Source organism: Rissa tridactyla, chromosome 2, assembly GCF_028500815.1.
Source record: "Rissa tridactyla isolate bRisTri1 chromosome 2, bRisTri1.patW.cur.20221130, whole genome shotgun sequence".
Taxonomy (NCBI): Eukaryota; Metazoa; Chordata; class Aves; order Charadriiformes; family Laridae; genus Rissa; species Rissa tridactyla.
Window position 1 is genome coordinate 37583414 of NC_071467.1, and position 22035 is coordinate 37605448.

Consider the following 22035-nt stretch of genomic DNA (forward strand, 5'->3'; position numbering starts at 1 on the left):
ATTTTCCAGTGTTTTGCATATATTCAAGAGAATACATTCATTATCATTGTAATGACTGGACAGCTGAGGTAAATGATAATTCATATACTCATTAATGTATTCATAATATGCAATCCAAACTCTACCTGAAACATAAAAGCATTTGTTCCTTCTGTTTGTAAGACGATTATTTGCTGTAAAATTACGTTAACATAAATCTGATATTACAGCCTGTTGTATCTTCAAAGTTAGAAATGCACATAGTCCATGAATTTTCCCAGTAAGCTAAAGTTTATACCATTTACATGTAACAAAATGGATCTTCATATACATGAAATATTAACATTCAAAATGAACAATCCACGTTTTCTTCATTTTTCATCCTTTTAAAAGCCTGTCAAAACTTTCCTAACTGTATAACAAAAACTGGTGGTGAGTAGTCACATTAGAAGGCCTGATATTTTACTCAGACAACTTCCCTGTGGATAGCAGTATTGGAGGTAAGAAAAGATGACAATATGACGTATACATGTCAACAGTTAACATTAAAAAAAATTGTTTAAAAGCAGCTCTTTTTTTTGTTTTGGGTTTTTTTTTTTTTTACATTTCTATTTTAAAAGCTACTAACTATATGACCAACAGTGGCACCAAAGGCAGAACACTAGCAGGAGCAGAGCTCTTCCAAACAGCGACTTCCCAAAGAAGTTACTGCGAGTCATTTAACACTGTGTACTGCTAGTGACATTTCCCACTAGGAACTGTTTGGCAGTCACCCACACAGCAAGACAGCACACTCAGGACTCTTGGGTGAGCTGTGGACGCACAGTTTCCAAATCCTTGCTCCTTCACCGAACTCGGTCACATAGCTTTGCCTAGTCAGCTTTCAGCATAGCAGGTACACTATCAGCCACCAAATGCTCATTTATGCACAGGATAATTTACCAGCAGGCATGAGGAAGACTTCTGAGGCTGATCTCACACATGAACGAAGGAGACAACAAAACAACAGAAAACCAAATCAGCAATAATATATCTAGCATAAAGATATTAACATAAATGTTTTTCTCCATTTACATACCCACTTTTTTTTAATGAAGCCTCTTATAATAAATCTAATGGATTTCTTTTTAAGTATAAGGCTTATTACAGAAGAGAGTGAGTGAAGCTGTTTAATTTTCAGTTCAATCATTTAAAATTAAATTTAAAGTTTTTATTACCAGAGTTCAAATAATTATTTCAAGGACTGTGGGGTTATGCATGATTGTACTAGGAACACTACGTGCCAGTAAAATATTTCAGTATCTAAACTGAGAGTTACAGAAAATTTAGTTACCCAAAACTAAAACTGTACCTTCACAACCTCTGTAGTATTGATACCATCAGCTTGACTTGAAAATACTCCAGGTACATAAACTGTAAGTGAACCTTTGTGATCTGATATACTTCAGGAACGAGCTTATTTTGTGCAAACATTTCAGGATCAAAGTCAATCATGGGGAAATGACCAGAATGCAAGATTACTTTTACAAAGTAGCTGCCTGAATAACTATGCTACAGCCTGCTGACACTCACCTGCAAGGAGGTGGGAGATGTGAGTCTAATCCCTGCACACTAAACGGGACACTGAACATAGGATCTCACAGTCCCTGAGCAAGTGAACAGAAGAGGGATTCTGTTACTAAGGGATTGTCTGTCCATATAACAGCCTTTGGATGTAAACAGTTGTGAAGATGAGTAACCCAGCTGCTAGAGAAGATCACAAGAGACTTCTTTGGCATGAAAAACGTACAAGAGACTTCTAAGGAAATCACAGAACTTTCACAGCAACAAGTCTTTCAGATCCTGCAAAACCTGATGAAGACTAGATGGACTGGCACCTAAAATTCTTGAGAGGTCTCATGGAGTTGGTGTTCTCTGACCATACCTAATGTGTGGCCAATATTAGAATTCTCACGAATATAGTAAAGCCAATATAGTAAAACTCTGGTTCTCATTCAGGATACTGGAACCTAGATACAATAAAAGGCTACCATCAGCCTGAGAAGATACAAATTGACATCCCTCACCACACAGGATACTGTCTTAAATTCAAGGCTATAATGCATCAGGGGAAAGAAACTTTCTAAGCTGCCTGATAAACCTATGCTACTGCACAGTAAGATATATAGACAGGCAGACAGATAATTCACGCAGTGACACAAGAGGGAGCGCAATTTGACAATCCAGTGGCTAGGATTAAGCAGCATTTAGATAAAATACAGACACAGTTCTTTGACGCTGTGGAGAGCTGCTTCACTTCTGGCCACACTTGAAGAGAAAACAGGGAACTGTTATCTCTGAAACACTCCTAGCATCATCCCTCAGGGAAGTATGCAGATCTCTGTGCCTATGTGCACAGCAACATCTGCTTTCAACTCCAGCTTGACACTCTAGATCTGGCTAATATTTCAGACATTTCTCTATGGGTGAGTTGCTTAGTATGTGGGGTTTCTGGATCACCATTCTGAGACACATAATACTACCCATGCAGTGTTTAGACCTAACAATGAGACGAACTTGGCTTGTAACTAAATGTCCATCATTCCTTGGATCACATCCTCATGACTTTGTGTTTGTTCGCCTTCCTTAAAAAAGGAGGTATTGAGAAATCCCATAACTGCAATCATGGAAGTATGAACATTAGGGTACCTCTTTGTTAGCATCATTTTTACATGACAAAACCCCATTCAGACATTAAAGCCTTATTTTCAAGGGAACCTTGGCTTGATGCTCATGCCACAATATGAAGTTTGCCTCTGGAAACCACCACTCGGATGTCTTCCATGAGTTTCACCAGCTCATGCAACTAACAAGTAACATACAAACCACAGGATAATAGACACAATGAAGCTGCAGACAGTCAAGCCCAAGTTGGCAGAAAAATTAAAACTCAGAGCTATCAGGTGTCCATTAGCAGACTGCTCTTACAGCTTTTGGAACACGGCACCGTAGATCATTCATTACCTGTAAAAGGCAAATCAGTATTACTTCTCCTGTGGAAAAAGGATACAAGCAGTTGCATTACTACAACATTACATTTACTACTCAACTTGTAAGAAAGATAAATTATTAAACGATGTTTTAAAAAGTTCTGCTGTCCAGTGTGTGTAGCCAAAGTTATTAAATATTCTGTATAAGTTCTATGCATTAAAATAATCATAAAAATTTTGTTTTCAAAATTTTTTAGTCTTGACCAAGAAGTCTTAAACTATTCACGTGGAAGTTCCATGCATAACCAGCAACTACAGTGACACAAAATGGGGAGTATGAGTTACCGGAGTCCAGGGTAGGGAAGTCCTAACACAGATTTAATTATCCTGACTTTAGCCTGTCATAAATTAACACTAAATTTGCTCAAGTAATGATCACCAAACAAATTCCTATGAAGTTAACAGATGCCTTCCAATTGTTAGAATTTACTTAAATCATGTCATTTGGAGATGTTCCTTTAGTACAGCAGCTAAACAACTGTTGGTAATACTCAGTCTAATTATGAGTTTTATTCATACACTTTGAATAGATGAATATCTACTTAGATATGCATCTTAATTTCCTATTATTTACCTGTGAGAGATTGACTTGGTCTCGTAAGACTCCATACCAATGTTGTAATCAGCTTTTTAAACAGAACTAAATGTTTAATATGCACCAATACAACTGAGATTTCTGAACTGGAAAGGTCAGAATTTGTTGCCATAGAAAAGTCTGGAAATTCATTTTCACCACAGGAAAATACAAAGGGTTCTTTTATATCTGCAGAATTTAAATACTGCAAATGCAGTTGGAAGTCCTCAAATAAGACTAACAAGCACTTTTTATATAGCATTTTAAGAAGACAAACCATTATTTCACAAATAAGCAGTTGCTTGATTAATTTAAAGCTACTTGTATCCTTTTTTCCCCTCACAGGAAAGGTCACACTAATTTGCCTTTTACCGGTAACAAAAGATGCGCAGTATCTTGTTAGAATCATTACCAAAGCCACTGAAGGCTATCTGCAAGCAGATACCTGATAGCTCTCAAACACCCTTAAGAACACACAGTCACGTTAGTTTGGGTCTACACAGCTCATACTCAGTGCTTTTCTAAATGCAAGTGGAAATTTTAATAGTAAACAAGGAGATTTTTATAAGTAACACTGTTATATTAGCAGTCATTTTAACCTGCATTCATTTAGGCATAGATGAAGGTTTTGCTTAATTATATACACACTTGAACTTTGTCATTAAAAAACCAAGCAAAACGCACAATGAAATCAGAATGAAAAAAACTGATGTCTTTAAATGCAAGAATACAGGAATCTTTTGCCATGCAGAAGCCATCTGCCCATGGATATAACAATAAAATTTTATTATAAATACAGGAATTCATAATATTGTAATACGTAGCTAAATAACTATGTAAACTAATAAAGAAACAATATTGACCAATTTTTTTTCTATACTCTAGGGGATCTTCCCGCATTTTGTGTACTACCATTTATAACATGCTACCAGATGATACTGGCAACTATTTTATTTCTGTTGGATATCTGCGTACCTGAATTTATCTTCGGCCACAGCTGGGAAGACACATTAATAATTCCAGTTCAGTTGGAAGTAAAAATCCACCTGTGATTGCTTCCATATGCATTTTTATCAGCCATCAGTTCAGCCAAAATTACTTGTATGATTTTCCCCATCAGCAAGCAAGATGACAGAGAAACTGCTTTAATGATATCTTTTTTTCTTAATATTAGTTTCAAAGTTCTGACAGATTTCTAACATGCTCTCCCTTATGGATAATCTCTTTATTTCAAGTCAAATTAAAATAGATATTTCTGCTGCTCAAATCAGATAAAACTTCTGAGAATGACTATGCCATCCATAGTCAAACTAAAAAACAAAGTGAAGATTGAGCACACACAGGGAAAAAGACGTGCATATGTCCATTTTGACCTAAACATTGCAGGTTTAGAGTGCAACACGAACCACGAAGAATCAGGTATGAGACACAGAAAAAAATTGTGAGGGAAAGGACACAACACTAATCACAGAGCTACCCACTGTCTACATGTCTCCAACCACCTTCCAGCGTTCTCAAACTGCTTCCTGCTGGTACTACCAGGTTCATTGCTTTGCCTGAGCCCGGAGAAGGTACAGTCACTGCCTCTGATTCCACCTAAAAATCGCCCAGGCTTGTGGAACAATCCCCAGGCTGCCGTCCAGGATTCTCCTGAAAAACAGGCCCTTCAGAGTCAAGGTTTGAATACTCACAGACCTGGCAAGGCTGAGGACTCAACTCAGCAGAACACAGAGCCTACTGAAGACAAACAACGAGCTGCCTAACTGACTGCTTCTACAAAGAAAACCTATGCCTGCAAAGCAGGACACTAACCTTACTATCCAAAAATACATGCTCATACTACTTCTCCTCCAAGATCCCCTCCACACATTTACTTGCTTACCTCATCTACTCGCTTTGAGCTGCCTTGAAATAAGACTCTGAACTCAGCGAGCAGAAGTTCTTGCTTGCAATATGTCTGGACAATTTCTAGCACAATACAGTACCTTTTCCTCATTGCAGCCAGCAAATGAAAATACAATATAGAGAGACTGGAGTTTTTCAGCAGATAATTGATTTAACTACATAAAGAAAGGATAACCTATTACATTCCTTTTGCACATCTCGAAATATACACAGGAAAAAAAGACACCAATATATTCCCTAAAAAGCATGAAAAGATAGGCAATGGCAGGCATAGTTCAGTAGTCATATTAAGAACAGCACTGATATCTAATATTTACCTTTGTTCATTTAAAAAAATACTGTATTTTATTTTAATCCTGGAGGACATAATGTCAAAGATAAGATCTGAACACTTCTATCAGGAAAGTCCAGCATTAACCAAATTATTTCCAGATACAAACATCAACTCCCTATGTTTCAGCATCTTGTGTGGAACTGTTACTTGAACGATTTTTTGCCAGGTTAGGCTACTGGAATCACAGAGCCAAAAAATGCTTTTAAGCAGTGCACAATTGCATTTACATAGGTGATGTTACAGATCAGAGAGAGATCTAATCACCATCAGAACACAGAGAAGCCTCTCACCCTACCCTCATGCCTTCCAGACTCAGCATATTGCAAAGCGTGTCCCTGCCTCTGGGGCACCATGAGGTAAAACACATTCCCATACAACTTCTGCACGGGAGGAGTCACTGGAGAACTTACCTCAGACAAGACACTTCCTCCTCGGAGGCTGGATGCCCTATAACCATGCCCAGAAAAGAGCACCCCAGAAAACAACTCTCCTCAACAAAAGATGACTGATAAAGGGAAAGAACAGTGTGTCTGCTGTACTCTACACAGGAAAATAGCAAACTTTGTTGACAATATGTGATGGATATTAGAGATGATGAATTATAGCCAGGCACTTGTTTAACAGAAGAGATGGTCCAATGCCAAATGTGTACTTCTAAATGCTCAGCACTATACAGCTGCACCAATGCTTCAGACTACACTTACAGGCTAGGGCTATATCTGTCCCTGGGCTATAACAGCACATAACTGGGTTTTGTCCTCTTCATTTTTGATTTTGGATAAATTTCATGTTTGTTTTTCAAATCTCATTTCCTATGTTAAAACAAAAGTATGCTTCAAAGTAAAAAAAAAAAACCAAACACTACCACAATCACTTGAAAGTTAGGTTTATAATTGCTCATACAAACTTAATGCAGTTCACTTTTATATATATTGCAGTAATCACACAGACCTTTAAAAACACATTCTGTAATGCTTATTCAGCTTGACTTTCAACTTGAATGTCGTTATTTGAACAACTTTTGTATAGAATATAAAAATAATGCTCAAGTACTGGATCAAATGCAGAAATCATCCAGCTGGTGGGAGGCGTAGAAAGCATTCCCTTTTCCCACAAATATGTATACATATATATTATATTATTGATATACATCAGGCTTACAAAATCTTTTGATATCATGGAAAACTACAAGAAATAAACTCAATGTTCCACTGAATGTCGGGCAAAAAGATGCTATGAGAAGGTCTTCTTGATTATTATAATGATACCTATTATTATAAGGACTACAAGAATGGCAAGATCCCATTTTGTGTAATACTATGGTAAATTTTTCATATGTTTAAATATTAGACAAAAATATTATATAAGTAGTCATGGAAAAACCCATTAAAGCACTTTAGCACTATAAGGGCTACAATTTGCAACACGTTAAATTCAAATCCTTCCATTTACTTCAAATTTTGCAAAATTGGAAAAAGCCTCAAAATATCTGGCGTTTAATTACAGCTGAACACAAATGCTACAAGAATATTTTTCCAGTGAATAAATGTCCACCTATTCCCAGTCCAAAAATTTGGACAAACACTCTTCTGAAGGTTCTGAGAAGAGCCATTCGACTTAATAGTCCATCTCCAGAAAGAAACACCACCGCAGGCGTAACGGTCTATTCTCATGGGCTTCTTTTTCAAATCTAAAGCAATAATCTAGCCTTACCCAAATAGTAACGCTCACTTTTTATCCATCAGCAATGGACTTTTTTTGACATTACCTCTGGAAAACAACAACAACAAAAAAACCAACACAGAAACCCAAACTACATATGCTACTCTTGCATTCCTGTGTAGTAATTAAATTTTATATGGATGGCCTGTATTTGTGATCACTACTGGTCAATGTGAAAAAGAACCATGATGAGGGAAGACAGAATTAGTGTAATTAATATTGAACACCTATGTTTTCCACACAGGATTTATCAATTTGTTCTCAGCATAGTCAAGCCATGGAGAGAGTTTGTAGGAGTTTAAGAGAGCTCCAAAATATAATTCCCATCAAGCAATTCAGCCAAATTAAGAAGTCCATCTGAAAGTCAACTCATCACAAAAGCACTACAGGTTGCTTTAATAAAACATTTCAATTTATCAAATTTAAAGGTTTAAAGGAGCTGTGTTTTTCAACAAGAATAAAAAAAGAACAGAGCCAGTCCTAAGTTATACATTGCTGACAATCCTTATCTTCCAAAAAAGATGGCTGTAAATTTTACATTCTCAGACCTACTCACATCTGCTCATCAATGTATCATTATGAAGGAATTTAAGGTAGCATACCTTGTGTGCTGAGGACAAACATAAAATATGATATATGAAGACTTAAGGTAAAGTATAAGTGACCCAACTACTGTTACTCATATTTTTTGATCTTTTTTCTTTTGTACCTCTCAGCCTAATACCAGCACTTATGGCTGAAAACGAGATTAATTCAAATGCAGATTCATATGTGATGCTACTGGGAAAAAAATTAAAGCATGTATATAGTTTACCTTCATATTTTGTCACATGGATTAGTCATTATTTGTTCCATCAAAAAGTCACTTGCATGCCCAAGACCTTACAGAATCCTCACCTAAGTAAGTAATGTGAAAAACCTCCCTCACGCTAGCTTTAAAGGGCAGTTGAAAACTGAGAACTATGTCAATACCAAGCTGAAAAAAAGCCTCTGAAATGAGAGGATGTTGGACACTTCTTTTTGGCCTCTGGGAGGACAAATGCATTGGTTGCACAGGCTTAAGGCTGACACTTATCATATCATGCCCACAAATAAAGTAGGTCTGAGATAATGGGGACAGCTAAATAAATATCAGCTTACATAAGCAGGATACACTTTCCACTCTATAAGTTATAGATTAGCTAAGTTACATATATGATTGCAATATTAAAGCCATTTTTACATTATGCAAAGCATAAGTATGAAATAAGAAAAAATATTAATATTGGTCTCTGTGTAACAAAAATATAAGGTAACGAATAGAGAGAAAAGAGAATTTTTTTTTTCCCTAAGAGAAAAAATAGCAGGAAAAATGGCTTTAAAAGAAGTCATCAAAAAATAAAAGTTCTAATAATTACCTCATATGGATCAACTTATTAAAACCACTTTCTAGCACAAACAAGGTAACACATAGACAAAACCGGTATCTTTCTAAAACACTGTCATTTGCGCTTTTACTATCTCCTCCGTGTAAACTGTCACCATGGATCTAGTCATCATGCCTTCACTAACCTACCCGGGACATGACCTGCAACATCCACAAGCTGTCCTCCGGCTTAGGTTTTCAAAGGGCTAAAGGAGTATATTTTACGAGAAAGCTAGAGCCTTAAGTAGATATTTAAAGACTGTACTAATGACTGAAAACTTTAAATATGTAGCAATGGTAATTTTTAAGGACAGTTAACTGAACTGTAGCTACTAGAACTGTAGCTACTAGAACTGTAGTTAGGTCCATCATGTCTCATCAGACACTTTACCATCAAGACTACAATGGCTTACGCAAATAAGAATCACTTGATTTCTAGAAGCTGAGATCTGGGCAATTTTAGAAGATGTGGTAGGTTTTTGGGTTGTAGAGCTCTGTTTAATAACAGCCAAAGCATTATTAATCTTATTTTCTAACGCTTTTTATTTAGAAAACAATGCCTGCAAATCACTGGCATATGTTTTTGTTTGTTTCTGACACAGCAAAGTAACTCCCCAACCCTGACAGTGATTGCTCAATTAAAGCTTCCTGATGATTTGATTGCTATTAATTTAGACTAAATCTGCCGGGTTATGAGCGAAGGCCTTCCTCTTATAAATCAGGGCCTCACCAACTGCAGCAGGGTTCCCTGTGGGAATACAATGTGCTCACATGGACTGCACTGCAGCCTTGAGACTTGTCAATGCTCTGAACTGCCACACTAAGCAGGGGAGAAGGGAGGAGAAATCAATTTTTTTTTTTGAATGTGTTGCACCAATTAATGGGATTAATAGTGCTACCAGGCACTGAGGCAGCACAAAGAAAGATGAGGAAGCAGAAAGGCCATAATGAGCTCAGGGCCTTGCTGTGAAAACTCCTAAACCATGTGAAGACTGTAAGAGCCAGAGGGGTTTGCAGTCTCTGTGCCGATAAACAAGACAGACAAAGGAAGGGGGGAAAGAAACACAAGCACAGAATAATATGTGATAATGCAGTGGGACAGCAGAAGCATGAACAGTAGCCAGATAACTGGCCATCATTTCGGTACCCTAACTAGGTACGAGGGAGGTGATTCTCCCCCTCTACTCCACTCTCATGAGACCCCACCTGGAGTACTGCATCCAATTCTGGAGCCCCTACTACAAGAAAGATAGGGACCCGCTAGAGCGGGTCCAGAGAAGGGCTATGAGGATGACCAGAGGGCTGGAGCACCTCTCCTATGAGGACAGCCTAAGAGAGTTAGGGTTGTTCAGCCTGGAGAAGAGAAGGCTCCGAGGAGACCTTATAGTGGCCTACCAGTATCTTAAGGGGGCCTACAAGAAAGCCGGTGAGGGACTTTTTAGGATGTCGGGTAATGGTAGGACTAGAGGCAATGGATTAAAACTAGAGATGGGACGATTCAGATTGGATGTTAGGAAGAAGTTCTTCACCATGAGGGTGGTGAGACACTGGAACGGGTTGCCCAGAGAGATGGTGGAAGCCCCATCCCTGGAAGTTTTTAAGGCCAGGCCGGATGGGGCTCTGAGCAACCTGATCTAGTGGGAGTGTCACTGCCCATGGCAGGGGGATTGGAACTAGATGATCTTTAAGGTCCCTTCCAACCTGAACCATTCTGTGATTCAATGAACTACTCTATATTTTATTCCCTCTTCTGACTTCTTAAGTTTTTCTTCAGTGTTTAAGTAAACGTTAAGTGGATCTTAATTTTAGCCAACTTCATTCTTCTAATCTTTTTTCTATTACACAGAATAAAATAAGTTCTCTTGAATTTCTTATTTACCTTTGTTCCTTTTTTTCCCCTGCTTTTTTTTTTTGTGTATTCCTGCTTCCCAAGAAAAAAAATCTAGATTAAATCTATTGTTCTAGCAATTTAGTCTTCTCTTTGTGTATCCCTTCTTTGTTCCATATTGGTAAGCCTGCATTAAGCCTTTGTCTCCAAATAGCTTCACTATCTTACACTTTGTGTCAGAGTACAGGCATTATTATCCGCGGACGTTACTCTGAATGAGGGCACACTCAGGAGGAGCTCTGAAATACCTTTTTTTTTTTCCTGAGGGCTCTATATGATGCAAAAGTATGTGTCTTAAAAGGAGCCTGCCAGCTCTCCAAGGTTAGTGCTGTGCAGAGTTCATCCTCAGCACAATTATGGGTGGTGTTTCATGATGCCACACACAGAGGAGTTTCTGCACCTGCAGACCTTGGGTTTGTCCTCAGCTTGTGTTTCCCTGGACATCTCTGCTTTATCCTGATTAGGCAGGAAGGACAAGACTCTTCAGAATGCTCAGGAAGATAAATACCCAGGTCACATTGGGTGTAATGCCTAACTGGCCTGGACATGTACAGTTAATACAATGTGTCTGAACGGGAACATACAGCACCTACCATGTTTATGCAGGATCTTTGTCCAGCGCACATGGGATCCTCAGGTGTGTTCCAATGCTTCAGAGTGCCTACATGCACTGCATAGTGCGTGCACATGCACACACGTATTTCAGTCTGAGAAACCCCAGTAAAGCCAGTCACAGAAATCCAGTAATCATATCTCTCCTTTTTCTTCTCTTTCAAATGAAACTATAGCCTTACTCACACTTGCGCCCCCTACTCCATCTCTACAAAACTATTCCAGAATCTGTCTCATAACATTTTTTTCTTCCTAACTGCCCTATACATAATCACTTCCACAGGTTCTCTCCTAAGGTCATCTACAGATGAAACTACCCTTCCTTTTGAGTTCTGTGAACCATCTCCCAGGTCTCCAGAAGAGACAGCTTCCACTTATTTAGGCTTCTAGAGTGAATTCTGCTATCAACAATACAGAGCAGCTCTTCTGCATTAGTGCACCAAAAAAACCACAGATCTTAAGTTATCATTCAGAATTCCTTTCTTTGTGATAGATAACTGATCAGAGGAATCCTTCACAATCATTGGTTTACCTCTCCACTCAAACAAATCTCAGAGATGCAATGCCTATCAAATTGGAGCATAACGCAATCTTGATGAAGAAGTTTTGGGCACAGCAGCCAGCGTTAATAGTAGTGCTAAGGACACTTTTAACTCCCTGTCAAATCTATACCCAAGCAGTATTGCCAAGATCAAGTACTAGAAGTATGAGTCAGACACTGCAAAACATGCACATTTCTTTAGATGATAAGAAGTTACATTTTCTTGTATTTGCTCTGCATTTCTCGCTCTTCAGTCTTATTCTCAGCAACCACAAGCACTAGAACCTTTCTTTAAAAAAAGAAAGTACAGATCCCAGGTACCCATTTGACTATAGGGACTGAGATGATAATAAAAATAAAAAATAGAAGACAAAAAAAATGCGTTGGCAATGCAGCATTAATCTTTGTCATCCCATCCCCTTCCACTTCCCATCCACTCTCACTTTCATGCTCAGTGTCTTCATATGGTTCGTTTCCTCCTAATTCATTAGGCCATCCTCCCTAATTATTCAACTCCCTCTTCTGTTCCTTCACAGAAGGGACTGGGCTGGGCTCCAGGACATTCTCCTGACCTAAGGGGAATTGCACCTTTAAAAGCCAAGATTCATACGAAGGTAGCTTAAGCACAAAAGCTCCTCATATACAGGACTGAGCAGTTAGTTAGAACTCAAGGAGTGATCTGGAGATCACTTAATGCCCGTCTAGCAGCTTGCTGCTGGAGAAAAAGGCAGCTGTGCTCCTCTCCTTCCCCTCACCCGCCGCCACCTACATTTTCTCTCCTGAGTCAATGCCGTGCTTCTCATAGACCACATGGTGACCCACCGAGCTAAACCAAATGAGTACTTTTCACCTCTTTTCAGACTTCTTTTTCTTCTATTTCATCTTCCCAAACTGGGTAGCTGTAGCATGAGACAACTGCCAGCTCTGGAAAAAGAACAGCAGGAATGGGCAGCCAGCAATGAAGATGAACAGGACCTGCAGCAACTGGCTATTAGATCAGCCTCACAGCCTGCAATTCTGAGTACTAAATCACCAGAGAGTCTGGAGTAAAACAATCTACGAGAGAAGGAATGATTCAATTAAAAAGGCTCCAACACAGCTGAAAGACCCAAACTCTCATGATTCCTGCCCCAGAAAACAGCTCCTCCAGAAGCCAACAAAAGAGCTTGATAAGCATATTGTCCCAGCCACTATAGAGAAATTTGGTGCATGAATAGAGTTATTTTACTCATTGAATATTGCAGGGAGCTGGCAAAATGAGGAGAGAGAAAGAATGCTTCATGTAAATACACAAGAAGTAACAATTTCCACTCTCCATATGGACAGAAATTTTATAAGAAGTGGCTAATGTAAAATAGCCTTCTACTTATCATGGGTGAGCGAGTTCACATACATTCTTCATTTTGTAACATGCATTTCCCATAATTGTAACACATTTCTTCATGGTGCTATGTAAAGTTATGTTCAAAACTGAGGTGTTGCACTGGAAATTCTATGTTTAATGCAAAGATGACACTTGAATTTTATGTGAACAGGGAAAGAAAACTGTCCAAAACAACAGAAGAGTAAAACCAAAGGGGCATCATAACTTCAGCTTAATGACTCTGCCTGAACACTTTTGGATGGAACTGAAAATAGGTATTCAGTGAAACTGAGTAGCCAAAGGAGAAATTAACACATCATGGCATATGGTAGCTGACATAAAAGTTGAGGCCATTAAAAATATGCCTGTTGCAAGCTCTTTAAAAGGCTATTAACCTCTATACTGAAAGCAAATATGCATATTGGGTTGTCCTGGCAAAGGCATAGGTGCACATTTCAAGTGATCATGCTCTTTTCCTACATCCTGGAATTAAATTCATGAATTCTTGTTCATTCTATCAAATGAGTGCTGCTTTTCATCACCTTCAGTAATATCTGAAACAGCACTCTGCCTTACTCAGGACGCCAACAGTTTCCTAACAATTCTATTTGAAAATGATTTTGCTTTCAAGCTGGTTTTTAACTGTTTCTTATGGTTTCAGGTAGAGAAGCATCTTCTCTTAAGACAGAAGATATCCCTCTCTCATACTTCACAGCTAGGAGAATAAGAAAGCGTGCATCTCTGCAAGGAGCGATAATACAGAATACAGTCGATAACACCTCATTTTTATCTGGATATTACAGACAATAAAGGGTTTGGATAGTCTTTGTTCCAAAAGTTGGTGAACACAAAAATACCTGACGCCAACCCTTGAGTCCAGAGGTAACAAAGTATCTCCATTACCCCTCACTCATACAAAAGCACACATGCTTTTCCAAAAAAAAAAAAAAAAAAAAAAAAAAAAAAAAAAAAATCACCATACAAAAAAAAATTTAATCACTAGACAAATGAAAATGAGACATTATCAGTCCCCATCTCTTCATTTACATAAACAAGACAGAAAATGGACAGTACCAAGTGGGAAGAAAAGATGTTGAAAAAAGGGAAAGAGTATTTATTAGACCTTCAAAATTAGAGGCAAACTGTAAAAGAACATGATGTTAAAATGCTCTTAAATATTATGTTTCTAACTCAATTTTTTAATGCTTCTGATTACTAAGTAACACTTTCAAAAGAAGCAAGCACTAATAACAGATGTCTTTTTAAGTGTGTCTTTTTAGTCAAGATAAAGAAGCTAACTAAGAAACCCACTTGCTCCAGAACAGTAACGAAGCACATCACACATGGCAGAAATGCCGGTTAAGGCATTAGCTGCCCCCTTCCCTCTCAGAAGCTCCAAAACAACCAGAAGGCTGAGACTGTGCTGACTCTGGGGTACAGATAGCATCTAGCTCACCTGGAAAAGTGTAAATCAGTAACAGCAAAAAACACATCAGAAAAAATTAAAGACTGAGTTAAAGCCATTAACATTTTTTATTTCATATTTGACATTTACATTTGTCCTTTGTACCAAAAGATTTGGATTAATCAAAAGAAACAAAACAGTTGAAGAGCTTACTTCAAGTTTAATTAACAGCATGCATTAAATATCATCCAAAACTTGGAAGAGACTTCATAATGTGATAAAACACAAAAAAAAAAAAAGCATGGCTTATTTTGATCCAGACTGATTCATTAGTACAGAGGCTGCCAGACAAAAATTCAAAATTGTCATTGTCCCACTGCATGTCCTAGAGCAAAGACACTAGACTCATGGCATTTCATTTTATTTTAAACAGGAACATCTGCTAGCTCTAGACCTTAGCATTGAGCAGCCAGGCTCTGCTGGTACATGATGGTGAGAGCAACGCAATTGAGAGCTACCTCTCATTTTCCCAACTATTTTTTAATAGCAAGCTAGTTACGCATTCTGCTCCCCTTCTCAAGAAACAAAGTAATTGTAATTTTGAGAGTTTAAAACCATTAAAAGTTAATGTAGCAAAAGGAAGTTATGATTCTTTCATTTTAGCATTTTGTACTTTAGATACAGTTCTTCAAATTTAATTATTACTATTAGACAAAGAATGTAACTTTGTGTGTCTTGTGCCCAGAAGGAATTTTTTTTTAAAAAATAGCAATCACTGAAGCTCACATTTTCCTTTCAGGAAAGTAATGTTTTTGCCACTATGGAAACAAGGTTTATGTGATTATCATCTATGTTTGTGACCACACAAATGCATACCTGTATCTGTGATCTCTTTTACTGTCTCTTTCCAATATTTTTTTAAACCTTCGACTAATTTCAGACAAATTCGCAGAAGAGTAGACATCACAAAAATTCAAGTTCTTTCAAATGCTGAGAGATTAACTAGTCAGGTATCAAGACCAAAATATGTGATTTTCCTCATTCAGAAACAACATCTTTTCTTAAACCCAGATTCCACAGGAGAGAAGAATTAGGAACGCCTCATCCACAGAGAAATTTCTGACAACTTTTGCATGTTGTTGGTCACCGCAAAACCCAAGCAAAAAGCATAAAGACATTACTTATGGAACTGTTTGTTAATGGAAAAGGGCCTGTCTATAGTTTTAATTAGTATTTTTCACTTGTTTTCCCTCAAAGACAACTTTACCAACGCAACTATCAGAATGCACAGTGAATTCTCTGAAAAGCAAAGGACATCTCTGCACCACTTTCTTCCATTTGATTTTCATTCCCCTCAAGTAGGTCTTTTACTTCAGTGCACATCAAGGCTACCACAAAGTCCTACTGTAGCAGGCAACAAAAAAAATTAGAGTTTATATATGATTCCCTACCCCCCACTGTGTAACACTGCGGCATTTCCAGATCACTGCTGGTTTCCAGACATCCTTTGAAAAACAGCTAATATTGGCTGCTCTGAAAAAAGGACTGTCAGGCTGAAACAATGTCACTGGGTAATCAGTTAGTACCTAAAATGATGCTCATGATGTCCAAGTACTGAAAAACTTGGTCTTCCAAAGGCTCCATCTATCTGCCTGAAATGAAATTGTTTCTCTATGCAAATTCACATAATCCAGAATAAAGACCCTTTCATGCTAGCAACAGAATCTAACCAATTAAGCATAATACCAAAATAAAATAAAAGATTACTTGAGCAAGCTCAAAAGAAAACAATTCTTTGAGACCATCCCTATCATTCACATTGCAGACATTGCAGCTTGAAACATAATTTGATGCTGTGAGCAATCTTAAACTGGTAAATGAGACACTCAAGTTGACTGTGTCTACATTTGTGTATTTTAAGAATTAAGGGCAAACGTTGCTTCAGAAGACAGTCCAAGCTCCAAAATTCATTCCCAAACTTCAACTAACTCAGTCACAAGGTGCACTAGAAATACTGTTAGTCACCAAACAAAACAGGTACATTAGGATGTGTTAAGGTTTAAGTCAGAAGTATAGTTGTTTTCTTTAAACTAAATAATGGAAGCCAGTGCATAATATACATTAATAATGCCATCCCATTTAGGAAAAAAAAAAATACAACCCACCATGAATTAAAATAAAAAACAAGTTTCCTATTATATTTGCTTCAGAAATTTTGTCTGATAAAACAAAACAAGGTAAGTGTGGTAATATGAACACAGCCTTTACGTTGTTCAAAATAAGAATTATAGCTCTAAACCCACATTACTTTGAGAAAAACTCTTAGGTAACCAGGGATTTGGTATTTTTATTTTGAGAAGAGTTATTTTGGCTTTTTATAACTCAAAGAAATTACAGTCTTCTGGTTTGCATAACAACAATGTACCTGCCGGATGCTTTTTAGCTGCAGTTCTATAAATAAGAAAATTCCAAAACACTAAATTTATCTCAGAGCTCTTCAAGATTTATTGCAATCTGTTCTTAAGAGTGCTGATACAGCTTTCAAATTCACAGAACTGTCAGGTTGCCCAAATGACAACACAACTGGATGCTGAGGAGATACATAGTCATACAGAAGTCTAGATGTATGGATACTCACAGGCAGCAGGATTATTCATTGAGATTATTAGCGCACAAAAAGAATTTGTTGGATTGGATGCTTGAAACGCAAAGTGGGTCAATACTTCACTCAGACAGAAATGAGTGGGTGCTGATTCTGAATACTATGTCCCAGCCAATTTTAGGCACACACCTCCTGTTCACATTTTAGAAAGATGGTAAAAAACAACAGTGAAGCTTCATCACAGAAATAATTCATATTTAGAATTCTTGTTACATTCCAAGTTAAATGTAAAAAAAAAAAAAACTAAAAAAAAATCAGGTAGTGCTATGTTACGTGTTACCATAAAAATCCCAGAAGAGAGGCGTTTCTAAAGGGCATTCCTCAAATCGAAACTAGATGTCTTACCACAGTATTCTCAGATGCCAATAATCTTTTAAAGAAAGATGTCTAAGCTTTCAAAAGTGAAAGAAAGAAAAAAAACCAAACCAAAAACAAAAGCCACAACACACAAAACCTACACATATAAGTCAGCTCATGAAACCTGAAAACCTGACTTAAGACCTTACAGTCAGCACTAACAACACCTGCATGACCTGGGGCATTTAGAAGTTGACCTACAGGTTCACAGGAATTTTACCTGCAAAAACCTTAGGCATCTGTCAGATGAAAAGGCAGAAAAGTAACAGTTTTGAGAAACCATGATTTGAAGACCTACATTGAACAGGGGGAAATAGGGCTGAAGTATCGAACTTGTTTTGCAATCTGTCTTAAGTCTCAAAATTGACAAAGTCTCAGATGTATACACTAATCCCCACCCACTTTCCTTCCCACCTCTAAACTATAAATAAGAATTTAACTAGTAAAAATGTTTGGAATCAAGTGAATCCATGTGTTACCATTCATAGCTGAGTGGACAGGACTTCCTACTAGCCGTTCACAGGTACTGGTAGTCAGTAGAAGACTGATGCCTGCTGAGTCAGCCTAAACTCAATAATTCTTTCTCCAATAGTTACTCTTACGTTTCATTATAGAGATGGAAACAACTTTTTAACCAAGAGAGGGCCTACAGTCTTCCTGCATCTCACACCCAGCACTTCTCTTGAAGTGAGAAGACTTCTCTTTTACACAGATTAGAAAGATAATTCAAGTGTCAAACCATACAAAATTTCACCAAAGAAAAATGATCTGCATATGCAGCATGTGCTGAAGGTAAAAAAAAAAAAAAAACAAAAAAAAAAAGATAAGTCCAAAAGAACAGATGTTCTTAAGTAGATACTGCTGGTTAATGAAGTACAAAAAGCCCTAACCACGGTAACAGAAGGCCACAAATACAGGACAGAATGGAGAAAAGAGACACTACCGGGATAACTGCAAGCAACTGGAACAGAATGACCAACTAGCAACTAACAGCATCTACTGCTCTTGACTAACGCAGGGGAACTGTACTTCATCATCAGGAAACCTCCAAGTGTTCCAGACACCAGCTAACTGTGCCTGTGTAATGGTCTGAGGTTTATGGTGTACAGTCCTCCTGATCACTAATCATTCATTATGGAAGTATGCAATACGATCTGTTTAGGCATCACCATCCCTGCCTTCATCTCAGAAAGCCTGCACGTCCTTTCTCCACTTCGTTCTTTCCTGTGACTGCCCTCAATTACCCAACATTATTTTATGCACTCCTTAAAATGTTGGCTTGAAGCATATATTGAGCAATTATAGTCACAACCTGCTCAGCAAATAACACTGCAGAAAATCGAATCCAAGTCTGCTCTGTTCCTACCTGGTATTAGAAAATTAGTACTCACTGCAAAAAAAAAGATGGCTGTCATCCATGACAAGTGGTGATTAATTAGCATCAAAACCTGAAGTGGTGTAAGAAAACACTAGCTGTTCCTGAATGAAAGACGAAGCACAGGTCTGTCTTCTCAATGTGTCAGAACTCTTACAGACATGAAAAACTGATGCATTAGTGAATATATCTGACTGTGAACACATGGTATTCTTGATACACCACAATGCATACATAATAGGAATACTAGTATAGAGCATAAACTTCACCCTATGCATAGCCTTTGATCAATTCCTGACAACTTCAACTACATGTCTTCCCCTTACTAAGGACTACAAGATCAAGCTCGGGTTGTAGATCATCAAAAAACTGTTGAGAACAAAAAATACATCACCAAAATGAAATATATAAGTAGATTTTAAATGGCTAATCAGGAAGTTGAGGAGATAAGAATTACGATCCTCTTCCTCCCAGTGTTATGGATTAAAATAACTTTAAACAGCTACATGAATGCTACAGCCCTATATGTTAAATCCACTCCCCAGTATTCAGGTCTAAGTGGATTTCACACAAAAATCTCTTCCTGGTGTACAGGAATGCACTAACAACCTGTAGACAGCCTGCAAGGTTATGCGAAGAGCCTTCCACAGATTCCTTCTACCACAATGAAATTCATACATCGTAGTGATTAGTGAAATATTTAGTGACACGTGAAACACTGTAACAAATACGACTTCTTCACTTTTTCCTCCGCTATTGATAACTGAAGCATCCTACTATTTGAACAGTAGACATGAGCACCTGAGAAACTAGAAGAATTCTCTACTGAGAAACTAGGTTAAAATACAGTGACTCAGAACAGTAACATCAAATAGCTTGTTTGAATTTTAATGTGTAAAGCAACGGGTTAAGAAAATGTAGAAGAAAATGACAGCCATCAAGGGCCTAACTCCTCAACAACCCCAAGGCACTTAATTGAAATATACAGGAGTCAGTTACGTATATAGCTCTGGCAACTGTGTTGATTAAACAGTCTTTTATTCAGAAATTGAACCGCACAAATGTTTCCGTTTCTATGAATTCTAGAAGTAGAAAAATCACCTGCTGTTCCCTAGTGACCAGTTACCGTTCCATCAAATGGGGTTTTATTTATTGCAAAATGAATATATCTAACACCTCTGACGCTCGGCCAACATAACCTGCCTCGGTCCATGCAAAATATAAAAAATGACCCTTAGCGAACAATTTTCTAACGAAATTTGAACCTTTCTTATGAGGGTTGGCAAATGCTACCCAAAACATACACTACACCAGAATAAAAGAGATTTCATACGTAGGAAGCTTGATTGAGAACAAGTTAAATACTGAAAAAGGAGACTTGTGTCTTGGGATAATACTGCCAGAGTATAATATATGTGCATTTAGATGTAAAAACTGTATGAGAAACAGGATGATAAAATGGTAATAATCACGATTGCTCTAGTACCCTTTTAAATTCGAAGTATTCATAGCTTATGCACAGAAATAGTAAAATATGCACATCTGTGCATTTACAAATCCAACCAAGTGCATCTTTTTAAGACCAAGGAAAATGTAAAGCAAAAACAGAGTTCCCAAGTATATGACTACAGATAAAAATTTCGGAAAATGCCATCGACCGGGACTTTTCCCAGGGCAGATTTCCTCCCGAGTGCCGGGTCCCAAGGGCGGGTTTCCCGGTGGGGTGGCATCCATCCACCTCTCCCCTTCTCGCCAGCTGCTCACGGATGGACCAGCGCCCCGGGGCCGTGCGGGACCGGGCCGCCGTCCCACCACCACCCAGCGGCTCCGCGGCTGCCGAGGCGAGGCGGGCAGCCCCGCGGGGCCGATTCCAGGGACCGGGGCGGCGGGTGGGAGGCCGACGGGGCACCTGTGAAGCAGAGGGCGGTGACTCCGTGGGGGAAGAAGCGGGGCGCATCCGCGGGATGGCCGGGAAGGGAGGGCTGAGCGGAGCTCCGACACTCGTAGGGGCGTGGAGGAGGGACGCGAGGGCACACGCGTGGTGCGGTGCCAGGGGGTGCCGGCGCTGCCCTCTCCTTCCCCGGCCGGGCAGACCCTGAAGCGGCGCCTCAAACTCCTCCTCGCTCCCCGCTGCACTCACCTGTGCCGCGGGGAGAGACGCGGCCATGGCGGGGGCACCCACCGCGAAGGAGCCGGCCGGCAAGAGCGCACCTTACCTCGAAGAGGGGACCGATCTTATTCTTCTCCAGGTAGGCTTGGATCCTGGTCTGCTGGTGAGACGCCATGAAGAGCTCCGGAGGCGGGGGCTGGAGCTCCTCTCCCCCGGCGGCGGCGGCGGCTGCAGTCCCTCCGGCTGCTGGCGGCTCACTCCCCCGCCGCCCAAGCGCTGCCACAGCGGGAGCTGGGGGAGGCGCTGCGAAGGGGCGGCAGCCCGAAGTCCCCGGGACGGAGCTAACTCAGGTAGCCGGGGTAGAGAAGGGGGGCGGGTAGCCGGGCGCCAGTCGCCCGCTCGACTGGTGGCGGGGCGGCAGCGGGCTGTTCTCCCCTCAGGGAGCAGCGGGCGGGCGCTGCCGGCAGCGGAGCATGGTACAGGGAGAAGAGCTGTAAAGGCGGCCCCCGAGGCCGCGCTCGGTCTGTCTGTCTGTGTGTGCGTGTCTGTGTGTGTCAGGCAGCGCCTTGGTTACGGGAACAGCCGCGGCTGGAGCTGCCGCCCTTGCCACAGCGCCGCTCACCGAAGCCAATGGCCGGGGGCTCCTGTCAGCGCCGCGGCCGTTGGCGCCCGTTAACGCCCGGGCTCCGGCGCACAAAAGGCGGGAGCGAGGGAGAGGGGGAGGAGAGCGGGCGGGGAGGCGGGGGCTGCTCTGCTGCCTTCCCTCCGCCACTC

The 22035-nt window shown here is 39.6% G+C and overlaps 1 protein-coding gene across 3 annotated transcripts in view; it reads right to left on the bottom strand.

Annotated features, from left to right (window-relative positions):
- C2H8orf34 (chromosome 2 C8orf34 homolog) overlaps nt 1-22035 on the bottom strand; it is a 187511-nt gene that overhangs the window by 143648 nt on the left and 21828 nt on the right. For 2 of the 3 annotated variants that reach the window (XM_054193001.1, XM_054192999.1), the window contains exon 1: nt 21368-21484. The exons of the other annotated variant lie outside the window; for it this stretch is intronic. In XM_054193001.1, the coding sequence (XP_054048976.1) occupies nt 21368-21436 (69 nt within the window). In that variant the 5' untranslated portion in view covers nt 21437-21484. Of the gene's footprint in view, nt 1-21367; nt 21485-22035 lie in introns of those variants that run through there. 3 annotated transcript variants of the gene reach the window in all.